Raw genomic sequence first — 13,808 nt, 5'->3', positions numbered from 1 at the left:
TTTTGGTCCAAAATTCATGACGCCAAGTTACTCGAGTATTGTTCAACTGAAAAACACATGACTATGCCTATAATTTCAATGTTATTAACCCTTGCTGAAAATGCAGGGGGTTTTGGAATGAAGGAGTTTTGAGGGTAAGTAAGAACCCTTTAGAAAAAAAAATTACATACTCCTTTTGAACAAAGGAATGAGCCCTTCGTAACTCCGGAATAACCAAATAGATAGAAGTTTTAAGGAATTCTACCGTATGGTCAAACCTCTTGGCGTGTTACTCTCCAAATTGATTGAGCAGTTCCTGTGTTTTGACATTCATTGGGATCAACTTAGTGCACTACCTAATTCCCGTGTTTTTCTTGTTATGCCATTAGCCTTCTAATAATTATTAGCGTTGGGCACAAAATGTTGCATTTTAGACTTTAGCCCAAAACTCATTAATATTAACCTTCATCCAAAATTTCGTGAGTAATAACCTTGAAGAAAGAAAATGCATGAATATGTCATTTGGCCCAAAATTTCATTTGTTCTAACCATGCGTCCAAAAAATATATGATATTGTCCTTCTGCCCAAAAATTCATAATTATTAATCTTGCACCAAAAATGCATTAATATTAGCATGACACCTAAAATTTCATGATTATTAACATTGGAAAAAATATTTGTGAATTTTAGCATTCAACCAAAGAACACGTCACAATTAGCTTTTTTGGCCCAAAAATTTGCTACTCCCTTCGGTTCTATAATTCTTATCGTTTTGTATAAATGTATGATCAAACTTTGACTACTAATGATTTTTAAAATATTTAGTTTAAAAACAATAGATCAAGAAGTATAGATAAGTCATAAGAAGTACTTTAATAGAAGTAAAACATTTATTTGTGCTTTATATATTAATAGAAAATCGCAATCAAAGATAAATTTAGAAGACTATATAGTTGTCCAAAACAATAGGAATATTAAAGAGGGAGTGGTACTATTTTGGGCCCAAAATATAGCCATCACCTAAAATTTCAAGAGTATTAACATTGGGACTATAAATAAATAAAAAGTGTTTGTACTTTTTTGCCCCAAATTCCATGATTATTTACCTTGGGAACAAAATGTATGGATTTATTGAGCCCAAAACATTTGTGTACTACCCTTTGGTCCAAAAACATTATGAGTTTTCTTTTGGACCCAAAAACTTGTGATTATTAGGCTTCGCGCCAAAATTTCTTGAGTTAACCTTTAACTCATAAATGCAAGACTGACAAAAAGATCACGAGTTTTAGTCTCGTTTGGTAGGGATCTGGATTGACCATCGAGTGAAGTTGAGGAGTGAGGTTAATGTTGCTCCATCTTTGCAGTGTATTTTTTTAGAGTGATCCGGCAGCTCTGCCCCAATTATTCAGGATCTGAAAGTTGTTTGGATCTCACACTGGAGCTATGTCAACCGTCAAACGCGCACTTACTCTTTTACTCAAAACCACACGAGTCTGGTAGATATGTGGTTGAATCAAAGCATGCAAATCATCGAGACCTCTAGCCTACGGGATATGAACCCATTTTCTGTCCTTGCACTTAGATATAGTCGAACGTTGGGTGAGGACGTACGCACGCCAAATCATCATTATTAGTAGCATCTTCACAGATTCAAACTTATCTTTTTAAGCCGATTATAACTTTTAACTGTAATTAGCAGAATTTTGATTTTGATTTTTTTTCTTAACACATTTGCTAACCTAATACTTTTCTCATTTTTGTTACTCTTTACAAGTATGGACCCGACTCGAAGTATCCTACAGAAGAGCCGACTCAGGCAGGAGGCAACAAAAACAGAGATTGTCGAAAGTAGAAAGCACATAAAGATGACAACTTGAGCATCCGCTTAAGAATACAAGTAAAAATAAAATAAATTGAGCAGTTGGTCCAATCAAAGGTGACATGAAGCACGAGTGCAATCTTACCTCAAGTTATATTTGCATTTTAAATTTACAAGAACCCATTGGAATTTGGACATTACGGGGATTGAAATTACAAGAGTTTCCAAGCTCCCTTACACGCCACTTGTTCCAAGAATGCTTTCGGAACTACTACATAACACTAGTAATTAACTGCTGACTAACACTGGTCAGTTAGACTGGACACACTAGCCAATTTGCATCCCATCCTAAACGAACAAAAGAACCCAGAGGAAGGTTCCCATTATTATTCCCCCCTCTAACCTGCCAACACTTCATCATCATGGATAAAAAGATGACAAATAGCTACATAGTTCGCCAGATGTACTAAGCTAGCAAGCACTGAGCTCTCTAACAAAGTATGAAGCTAATACTCTTCCTTCATCAGAAAAATGATGCGAGATCCGTAGTTTCAACTTGCTTTCCACAATATACAGGACCTATACTTGATACAAGGGAGAAACAACGGCAGCCAGCACTGGGTTGATCGGCTGGACGCATCCCTTGGCATCTCCATCACCTGTGGTGTGTGATGGTTTCGATTTTTATCGACTACCCCTGGATTTGGCTGCTCTATATGAAAGGGGCTTTGCATGATAACAAGGAGCACTAGGAATCACAGGGTGAGTAGTTTGTAAAAAGATGGGAGGAATCAATGCACTTGACTAGAGTGACAAACAGTACACCCCTTCAGGAAGATTTCCAGGCACTGCAAAAGGCATGACATGTCTTTCGGGGAAAATTCTGCGAGGAGTCATTTCTGAAGCCGATGAGGCCTCAACTCCCGCTGCATGATTCCGGCCATGGAATCTTCCTAAACGATTTACAATGGAAATTCTTTCCAAATCTTGGCACTCAAGTTGCACGTCCAGCATAGAAGCTCTCTTGTTCAAGCTGCAACAATGAAAAACGGAGCTAATAAGAATTTAACACCAATCTAAGCTTAGGCATCATCCCGGGGTTTTTAAGAAGTACAATACAAATAACATCTTGTTGCGCAGTGAATTGATGGAAATTAAATAATTGTGCTAGACATCGTTTTGAACAAGCCATATTAAGGTGACAACAAAGCACCAAGCTGACATGAAACTCATCATCAGTGTTTTACGTGATTGGTGCATCCAGCCCATTCAAAAGATTTGCACGATGAATTTCTTAGAAGTAGATATTACATAATGAAAACTTTTAAGCATAAATAAAGGAATAGAACTAGTGTTTGCATGTGCCAGGTAGGGGTCAAACGTGTGCATACCTCACAAAGTCATTTTCTATCTTCTTGATTCTTCCAGCAAAAACTTCCACAACCTTTGACAATTTGTCTTCCATTTTCTTAGTGTTTGTTTGTTCAGGTGAGCTGTCCAATAATAGTGCCAAGGTCAGAACAAGAATTTAAGCAACAAAGTTATTCAAATAAATCACTCTATCATGCTCATAAGAGAATAGGCGAAAAAAAAGGCACAACAAAAGTTATTCAATTTACAGAAACTTACGTATTTTCATGATCTGCAAGGGTGTGAGAGTTATATGATGCCATGTTGCATGCATCTCCTAGTGTCAACATAGCGATGTTGTAGGTTACGCTTTCATAACCTGATGCAGCTTTTGCTCTGAGGACCGCTCCTGGTATAGCAGGAAGAATCTGCTGAATCAATCTTGTTGTCAATCTTAACCTTTTGCGCCATATATAATTTATAGGGACATCTTCTAGACTTTCTGCATCATCCTCTGCCTGTTTCGAAACTTTGTTCAGTACCAAATAAAGCTTGTCCTCAAGACCAAAAAAGACCTAAACAGTAAACTCCTACTAACCTTCTCCATTAATCTATTAGCTGCCCAAGCCCAGTCCATCTCAGTTGTGCTGTCAAGCAATTGAAGATTGTCAGAACAGATAGCAATATCAAGAACACAGAATTAAAACAATTCAGCAAAGAAATACAATTGTCACAGAAACTACTGCCTTCCCAAAATATAACTTCTGGGGTTGGACACAGGTATTAGGGTAGTAGGTGGTGTTAAACGGGGAAAGGTTGTGATTGGTTGAGAAGTAGGTGGAGAAATTAAATGGAGGAAAGTTGTGATTGGCTGAGAAGAGAATGTAGGACAAGTTATATTTTGGAACAAATATTGAATGCTAGAAGTTGCTGTATTTGGGATGGAGGTAAGTAAGTAGTAACAACTAAACACAGATCAAACAAAGCAACATTACTTGGAACTGTTGCGCTGTAAAGGGTGAGGAATTACCTTATGTTTTTCAAAGTTTGGGGGTGCTCAATGATTTTATGCCAAGAAACAAGATCAGATTCTGTAGACTTGCGCTTCTTTGGCCTCCTTTGCATTATACTGGAAGGAGCTGAAACTTCCATCTTTTTTGATGAGATGTAATTTCCTGGCCTAACAGTTTGGCCAGAGTCGATTCTTTGCTCAGCAGAATTATTGTCCATGCTCCAAGAAGCTTTTGGAACATTATATGGTGGAACATGTGCCTTCTGCAAATTGAACATGGAAAGATTCTGACCATTTCTGTGATTTCCATAACGCTCAAACCAAGAAGGTGCCATTTGAGGGTTTATCCTGGGTCTCTCGCTTCTTTCCATTAAATCTGATGATGGATTTGCAGGCTGAACTTGAGTTTGCTGCTCAGTTTGTGCTGTGACTACCATACCCTGAGAGGGTGGTTCTCTTGAAGGGAATTGCGAAGGGATGCTTGGACTTCTATCATCATTGTTCCTTGGAGTAAAGCTTAGCATTTTCATGTCAGAAGGGAATGGCCCTGCGGCATTTGCATTCCCAGTGTTGTCAACAGACGATCTGACTGAGTTATTGGCTCCATGTGCAAATCTCTGACCAGATTTCCAGTCAACTTGTGAAGCATCAGAACCTGTTTCAGGTGATTTAAGCATCTTTCCAGCTAAATTAGCTGGATCTACATCTGCATGTCTCATGGCTTTCATTTGATGGAGTAGAGAGTAATTCTGCTGCTGAATGTTTGACGGTGCTGGGCTTCCATTTAACCCAATACCAGTGTTCTGAGAAGCCTTCATAGCCTGAAAGTTTGCTACAGGGCTCTCCCCTTGTTTAGGGTTCATGATACCTTGTTGGTGCAACCGTGCCAAGGATGAAACGGGAATGGTAAAATTCCCATCTGACGAATTCTTCTGCAAGGATTCATTCCCTCTTGATACAGTAGCACCTGTCGAATCAAAATTTGCCATCTCAGAAGAGGCTAACCCTGCATCACTGTCCCCACCTTGTTTTGTTTCTTGATTTTGTGAATTGGCTGAGCTTGTCGCAACATCAGATGGAGTTGATGCCCTCTGTCCTTGATCGTCTGCCTTTTGAGAGCCCCATAAGTTGGACTCTGCAGTGCTATTTGGAAACATCATGGATTGGAGAATATTGGGTGTAATCTTATTAGATTGCATACCAGCTAGACGCTGCTGTGCTGATATTTGTGTCCATACATTCTTGAACACTGTTGCAGAGCTGCCTTGCTGAGGCATGGCTACAGAACCAGATCTTGCATCAGAGACAGGGTACTGTTGGACTGAACCAAACTGGGGAAATTGCCCAGTTTGCTGTCCAGTACCATCTATTTCTGAAGAATTAAATGGTGTTGGTTGTGAAGATGGATGCCCAGCAGCCAAAGACTGGCTAGCAGCGGAAGGCTGTGTGTGGTCTTCTCCCTTTGTTGAGTGTTCAGGTTGCTTGCCATCAACATCAGTGCGAGTAGACCACACATGGCCTGGAGTCAACTGTCGTTGTGATGGTGGAGCAAGTCTTAATCCAAAATTTTGCAAAGAAGATTGATTAAGCTGCTGCTGAACATTAGCAATATTATCAGGTGAACTGGTTGGTAAATCAGCAGCTGTGTTGCTGTCTGTTGAGTTGTCCACCTTATGCAGAAGTTGAAGCATATGTTGACTACAGAAAGAACAAATTTGTCAGTGCCTTCTGAAGAATTCAAGCATAAAGCGGCTACAGGAAAGAGATGTTCAAAGAATTATGCATGGCAAAAATACACTGGTGCAAAAGAGTTTATCGGTCCTGCAATAAATCCATGTAGAGCATAAATTAAATGAATATTTCAGTACTTCCTACAGCAGAAGGATCATTGATGATTTGATGTGTTTGTTACCTTATGCTAAATGCCTACAGAGCTCCACAAATTTGAGTTCCCTTCATTAATACTAGACAGCACCAAAGCTAACCAGTTACAATACTAATTTTTCAAAAAATACCAACCAATACCCATGTGTTGCAATGGTTTTGCAGCGTACAGTACTCCACATAGTTGAGTTTGTTTCGTTAGGTAATAAAAGGTACCAAAGCTAACCGGTTAAAATAGTTTAGTCCATTTAAAGAACTAATTAGATAGAGAGAGAGAGGGAGAGAGAGAGAGAATTGAAATAGGCAAATAATTATATTACACACCATGTGTTCAAAATGGTATAGTTATCAAGATTTCAGATAAAATTTTACATGTATACATGTTACAGAAAATCCCATGGTCGTGGTGATGGGATGGCAAAGTCACCACCACTACTAATATATACCTAAACTCTTGCGACTGTAAGATTTAGAATTCGCCAAGCAATACACGGTTTGAGATATGAAATACCTGTTTTGAATTGCTCGATTTTGAGGCAGGCCAGCATCAGATCCTCCAAAGTGTGGTGCACTGGAGCTGTTTGGTACGTATCGAGATTTAAATTGCTCCTCTCTCATCAGCATTTTCTAAGAAGGAAATTACTTGAAAAATAAGAGGAATAGACAGACTAAAAGCACATTGATAAAATGAATTCAAACAAAAATACCAATTTTTTCATTATGTACATGAAGTTGACAGGCATACCTCATTTACTGGAGACACATTACTCGAAGCCTGGGAGTTAGTAATGAATCGAGGCTTCAGGTTATTATGTGTCTGATGTGACTGCGGTGGAAACTGATTAGACACTGAATTGCCTGGAGAATGCCTAATGTTCATTCCTGAGTTGTCCATAGCATGATTCTGCAACATGTATGATCCCATTGCTTGCTGACCAGATGATTGACCCAAATTTTGGGATTCTTTTCCAGAAAAGAAAGGATGCCTCCTGGCAGCAAGATCACTGCTCACATGCTGTCCATGGTTTGAACTATGTCCTTGCCTTTCAGTAGGAAGAACATTTAGGTAATCCTGGTTGTGGTCATTCGACTTTTGCTCTGCACTTCTTCCTAATGATCCTGTGATCTCTGGACCTTTACGTCCAATATTATTGTTTAGTCCAACATGTTCACCAGTTCGACCAATAATCGCTTGATACTGTTCTTGATTTAACGTCGACATGTTTGAGCCCATCATGCTAGTGCTTTTACCATCAGATCTGTCATTTGGCATTTGCAAGGTGCTTATATCAGGCTTCATCTGCTGAGGCCTATGGACTGAATTTGTATTGCCTCCACTTGACTTCCAAAAGTTCCCGTCATTATTAAAGACATTTGGGGTACTGTTGATGTCCTGTGCAAGGGGGGTCTTGCTTTTCCAGTCATTTTGGCTGCTACCAGACTCTCTGCTGATATTATGATCAATATTATTTTGCTGTGACATCCAAAATCCATGTGCACTTGGTGGTGTAGCATGTCCACCAGTTGAGTGTGAATTACTTCTTGGCGTTTCAGGTTTCTGGTGTGTCCAAAGGCCATTTGATGTGTTCATTTGTTCCTGTCTCCCATAATCATCGGATTGCTTTTGTTTCATGCTCTGATGAAAATATCCACTGTTGACTTCTGCGGTTGATTGATGATTAGAACCAGTAGCATTAGAAGAATCATGCTGCATTCTGTCTCTTTGCTCATAAGGAGTTCTTGCAGCATGCTGAAAACCAGTAAAATTTGGATTATGCATTGTTCCATCACCGTAGCTAGAAGCTGATGAAGGTCGTTGATTTTCTAGATTGGCGCCACTTAATGCTGTAAATTTATTGTGGTCATGACCTTGCAAGTTTGAATTATTGGCTATAATTTGTTCTTGTTTCTGGAAGCTCAAGCCGCTCCATTCTTCCTTGGGACTGTTGTCACTGGTTGTAGACTGTAGTGCTTCCTGCATAAGCGCACTCCAGCTCCCACTCTGCAGAGATGGCAGAGCTCCACCAAAGTTGTCATTATCCATAGAGCTGCTGCCATGATCATTGCCACCCCTCAAAAGAGCTCCCCAGTTGCTATCCTCGTCATTGCCAAATAGGAACTTCTCCTCGGTAGGGTCAAGGCTAGCACCACCATTTCCTGACTCTACCTGCATTGTTGATTTCTCATGCAGGCCTACTTGAAAATCAACTTGGGTTGGCCTACCACGAAAATCTTGGAGTTGAACACCATGTTGTAGATGATTTACTGGAACAGGGGTACCCACCTTGATATTATCACCTACCTTTCCAAGGAAATTTTGCATAGAGTTGGATGAACCTTGCTCACTCATTAAAGAGCTAAATTGCATTGATGCCTTTTCAGACTGATGTGCTGTTGCCCTTGTCATTGCACTCCGTGGATCAGTTGGGAACCCCAAGAACTGAGAGTGCTGATTTCCAGATCCATCTCTGCTGGTAGTATTTATTTGATATAAAGATGGGTTCATTTGGTGTGCAGCTAATCCCATCGGTCTCATGGACTGAATCTGAGTATTTGAAAACATTGAACCATTTACAAAATTGCCTACACCAGGAGCACCACCATATTGCTCCCAATTTGTGTTACTGCTAGGATTCAACATTTGGGAATTGTTTGTCAACCCAGGGTCACTACTAGCATGTAATTGATGTGACCATGCATAAGCTGTAGATTCATTGTTTGGCATTTCATTTGACATTGCTGGTAGTTGATCAGTAGGAACTGGTTTCGCAGGAGCTTGAAACTGTCCAAAGGAGGGTTGCAATCTGGCTCCATGATCAAGCTGTTGTACCTGCTGCTGTCTCTGAAACTCCTGTAATTGCTTGTACATCATTTGTTGTTGCCACATCTGATAATCATTATCACCTCCATGCTGAGTAGGGTGAAACTGTGACATTCCCAACGTGTTACTATGGATCTAATGCACGTGAAAACGTCAGGTGTCTGCAATATGCAAACCCCCAAAGTTTCGTATCAAATGACACTACATGCAGCTCTTTAATCTGTCAGGTTCGGGATGATGAGGATGATTCCACTGAGATTACAATTGACACAGAAGGGTAACCCTCAGCCAACAAAACTAAATTCAAGCAGAAAGCAACCTGGAACCTGCCTCTTATTTTTCCATAGCCTGAAAATGTCAAAAATGTTCACATTAGACCACTGTTGAGAATTATCACTACTACTTAAAAAGTGCAGTCGTACATCCTCCCTCTTCCCTCACGCGCTCCCACACTGAGAAATCCAGGAAAATAAACTGCTCCCCCACCTTGAGAAAACCCAAAAAAAAAAACGCTTACCCCATGCGCAGTGGATCACATTCACGAGAGAAACAGAACAAATAAACAACTTTTGTTTTCAACTCAGTCTATCTATTGCCCCATACCGGATAGGCCTGTAAAATAATCAATAATGATTATAGCTCAATGTCCCGAAGTACAGTTCATTGCATTCAAGGACATTCAAGCAGAAGGGATAAAGAAAGTATAGAGCCTATTCCAGTAAATCCCTCAGCACCAAATTTATGGAAAGTAATAATGGATCCACCACATCTATTAAGCAGGTAATCATCCCCTACTTAAAACAAGGAGTTGGTGGTTGTGATCATGCAATCCACCCCCCTACCCTTCACATCACTCAGCAACCCCTCCCCCCCCCCCCTCACCCACCCCCCAACACACACACTCTTTTCATCAAAATATATTTTCCCAATGGATCTGCAGAGACTGGTTGATCTAGCTTGAACTGTGATTGCATTATTTTAGACTGCAGGATTATGTTCTTAGCATTTATTGAATTTTAGAACCTTAAGAAATCATCACAATGCAGAGGCCGATAGAGAATAAGCTACTTGAATTAAAATCCAGAAGCATGTTTGAATGGTGATGAGACAGTCAATCAAGGTTGGCATTTTAAGTTCTCAGATAAGCAGTCAACAGAAAAAGTGGATCTACATCTGTATTATAATTCAGAACCATGGTTGATAAACATAACAGGAAAGGATACAGTATGTGTAAAAGAAGGCATTGTTGTGTTTCCAGATGAATTATGTAAATAGATTTAGAAGTTCGTTGGTGACAAGTGAATACAGCAAGCAAAGTCTGTAGATCAATACACAAGAGATACAAACAGCTCATGAAACAGCACACTACTTAAGCTCACTAGCTAGACTGTCATACTTTGAGCGAAACTGGCATGTAGACAGAGAACGAAAAATAAAAGCTGAGCTAAATTAAGAGTATCTCCTAGGAAACACTGTTAGTTAGAATAACCAAATTGGCATCTCTAACCTCATGCAGTATTCGGAAGCTATGAGAAGGGAAAAGTAAACTAAAGTAGGCCCAAGAATTCAAAACAAATAAAATTGATATTAGACGGAAAATACTATCAGAAAAACAACATCATATCTCTATAATCAGGTCGCCAGCTTGAGATCACAAGGCAAACCGCACCCCCCCCCCCCTTAAGCAGGTACCAAAATCAAGCATATATGCAAGAGAAAATCAAGCCTGGAAATGTCAATACCAGCATAGACACCACACGATCTACACGATCTATTTGCTAAGCTCAAAGATGCCGTTTAACCCACTTTTATACCATTAGACAAGGGATGCAGCTTCTAAATCTCCAAAAGATGCAGAAGAGACAGCAGGGAATTAGCTCGAACTCTGCATCGTCCACTCAGACTTCGACGCTCAAAGCAACCATGAAAAAGTAGACACACGAAATAAAGAGAAAGCACGCAACTGCAGAAACCAGGAGTGCTGCATCTACTGGAGCAGCCCCAAAATTCCCCACGTTTCTCCGCCGCCAGTAGACGCCCGAATCCCGGAGCGTGCAGCTAAGCGCAGCTCGAGCTAAGCACGAGACAGTTTAAGTGAGTACAGGAGCTCAGCCGAAGTGAGCTGAAGCTTGAATCCAACCAAACCCCCGACCATCCCACACAAATTACTCCTCGGAAACCTAAAATTTAGCACCAAATCAAGCAAACGCGGGCACGCAAACACAGGATCGAGCGCCACAGAGCTCCCAATTTCGCCACTCACACAGATCCCCCCCTGAGAAACACGCCCAAACCTTTACCCCCCAAAAAAATCCCCAACCCCGATCACGCCACGACCCCCGGACCCAACCCCGAGCCCACCCGATTCACGCCCCCCACCACAGCAGCGCCCGCGCCGGGCAACCCCCGAACCATCCCCCGCGAATTCCGGGGCAGCTCGATTCAGACCACCCCCCCACCCCACCCTCCGAGACCCCTACCTCGATCGGCCCGGCGCTCGGGCGCGGCGGATCAGATCGGCGGCGCCCTCCCCGGGCCGGGACGCCCGCGGCCCCCCCGCGGCGGGAGGCGGAGGGCCGGCGAGCTAGCTAGGGTTAGGGTTCCTCCCCGCGCGCCGAAATGGCGAGGGTTTCGAGCTCCAGCAGCAAGCGAGAGCGAGGGATGGAGAGAGAGAGAGAAGGGATAGCAGCGCAAGCGAGAGGCGAGGAGAGAGAAAGCTCGACTCGCGAGGGGGGAGGGTGCAAGATAAAGCGTGGTGTTTACTACTGGCCTCCGCGAAGTTTTCAACGAAGCCGCCCCACCCCACCCCACCCCAAACCCGGCCCGACCCGGTTCGGCGCGGCGCGGGGACCGAACCGGACCGGGGGGTTTTCCATCTGGGCCGTCGGGTTGCGGTCGGCGTGGGGTCTGCGCCGTCGGATGGGGGGGAAACGGCGGGGGAGATGACGGCGTTAGTTAGGGGAGGGAAAGGGACGTGGTGGCCGCGTGGGTAGGAAAGCGGGGGGTATGGGGATGCGAGCCGCGACGCAGGGAAAGTGGCGAGTAAATGCGCTCTGGTCCTGGTTGGTTTTACTTTTGACGAGAGAGGGGTTTGCTGGTGAGTTAGTATATGGCTTTTTCATCTATTTCGAATTAGATAAAATTATTTTACTCTATCAAACTAATGGATTAGACCACTTAACTCTTTTATTTTTTGGGCTCGTTTTATTATCTAAACTATTAAAAGTAGTTTAATTTATTGCTCCGTAACATTTCTCTTTGTTGTTAATGTTAACGTAAGTTTATTTTGATCTAGATTTTTTTGAGCCATAGATGATATCATTATCAAAGTTTTTAAAAAAATCAACTTTTTTGACAATTTGCTTAAACTTTAAAATACTAATGTTTATATTAATCTTGGGTGCTTCCAACCTATGGAGTATGTAAATGGCTTGAAAAATTCAAAAAGATTAGTGACATGTAAAGTGTAATGCATTTATTATTCTAACAAAATTACAGTGTAAACTATAGCTAATATAGATAAATAAAAATACAGGTGGCATTATAGATTAAAGTGAACTGTTGTTGTAAATAGTTCTGAGTGTAAAATGAGCCAAAATAGTTTAAGGAACTAAATACTCCAATAAAATAGTTTGGGGGAATAAAATGAACTTTTTTGCTTTCAAATTTCTAGGACTATATTTTTGTGAGATTTTTTTGTTTTGGCTATTTGAAGCAGACGTTTTGGATGTATTGATCTTGTGGTTTGTTAAGAGTGTGAACTTCTGAAGTATGCAATGGAATTAAATAGAACTGGAACGCTAGTAATTTTTGAACTATGATCTTTTGTGTTGGATGCATATATTGGGCACATTCACAGACGACGGTAGTAGGTTGGCTAATTAGTGCACGCAAAACAAGAAAAATCATTAGCTTATAATTAATTAAGTATTAGCTATGACAACTTAAAATGAGTTAATATGATTATATATATAGTATATATATATATAGTGTATATATATATATATACCAAAACACACCTAGGCCAGGTTCGGCACACCGGCTTAGTTAACTAAGCTACCCTTGTTTTCCACACGCACAAATGGTATATTTTTTGCAAAAAAAATCTATAAAAAAGTTGTTTTAAATGGAAAAATAGAAAAAATAATCCTCATTGGCATTTGCGAATGCGCCCATTGTTAGAGCAAGTTTAATACTAGAGTCAACTACTAGCTATATGCATATGCCATATCATCTAAGGCTAATCATATAGGTATCTCATATAAATGTTGGCTATTGACACAATAAGCATTAGACTATTAGTAATACATTTACAACCATACCCTCATATTTACACATATTGACCTATCACATGCATTAGTGATGAGCCTTATTTTTTGTGTGTGACCCCACTCAATCTCTCTCTCTCTTTGATTCTCTCTTTCACCTAAACATCCAATTCTAGGTGGTATGCTTATAACTAGCAAAATTACTCATTATATTTGTTCTTAGCTCGATAAAGTTGGAAGCTAAGGCTATTAGTGGATGAAGTTGTCACTTAAATCCTATCATGATTATATTCCAATATATCACATTTTTACCAACATGTCGTTGTTGTATTTTTTTATTAAATTAATTAGGAGATACGCAGCGGCGGCAAGTAGCACCTCTTGGCATGTCGATAGGAAGTATTCTAGTATGATTCTCTAATGGACATGGTATTAGTATTATAGAAGTGATACCCAAAGCTAGACAGATGGATTCATTCGTATGCACTATACTATTTGCTGTATGTTCATAATTGCGCATTAACATACCAATTACCTGAATTACCTATCCTACTGATGTACCCCCCCCCCCCCCACCCCACCCCTCAAGTTGATATTTATATGGCAAATGAATGATGCTTGTTTAAACTATAAATTATGCCCACGATCAAATCCAACGTGCACGTTGGTGTCGT

General features: G+C 40.8%; 1 protein-coding gene across 2 annotated transcripts; it reads right to left on the bottom strand.

The window, feature by feature from the left end:
• Positions 1-1,919: 1,919 nt before the first annotated feature.
• Positions 1,920-11,577, bottom strand: LOC102721146 (hornerin-like). Of its 2 annotated transcripts, XM_040522519.1 has the most exons (8): positions 11,347-11,577; positions 6,791-9,214; positions 6,557-6,672; positions 4,180-5,859; positions 3,748-3,796; positions 3,429-3,667; positions 3,191-3,292; positions 1,920-2,832 (listed from the first exon to the last, which is right to left on the bottom strand). In XM_040522519.1, the coding sequence occupies exons 2-8, from the start codon at positions 8,978-8,980 to the stop codon at positions 2,604-2,606; spliced, it is 4,605 nt and encodes a 1,534-aa protein (XP_040378453.1). In that variant the 5' UTR covers positions 8,981-9,214; positions 11,347-11,577; the 3' UTR covers positions 1,920-2,603. The 2 variants fall into 2 exon arrangements, with proteins under 2 accessions (XP_040378453.1, XP_006649626.1); XM_006649563.3 differs by lacking the exon at positions 11,347-11,577 and having other exon boundaries at positions 6,791-9,218.
• Positions 11,578-13,808: the final 2,231 nt, after the last annotated feature.

The sequence above is a fragment of the Oryza brachyantha genome, chromosome 3, assembly GCF_000231095.2.
Source record: "Oryza brachyantha chromosome 3, ObraRS2, whole genome shotgun sequence".
NCBI classification, from domain to species: domain Eukaryota; kingdom Viridiplantae; phylum Streptophyta; class Magnoliopsida; order Poales; family Poaceae; genus Oryza; species Oryza brachyantha.
This window is presented reverse-complemented; position numbering and strand designations above follow the sequence as displayed.

Coding starts and splice junctions, on each gene's coding strand:
- LOC102721146 (XM_040522519.1), bottom strand. CDS start 8,980: ATGTCACAGTTTCACCCTACTCAGCATGGAGGTGATAATGATTATCAG. Junction 3,797..4,179: donor CAAACTTTGAAAAACATAAG/GTAATTCCTCAC, acceptor ATTGCTTGACAG/CACAACTGAGATGGACTGGG. Junction 2,833..3,190: donor ATAGAAAATGACTTTGTGAG/GTATGCACACGT, acceptor TCATTGTTGCAG/CTTGAACAAGAGAGCTTCTA.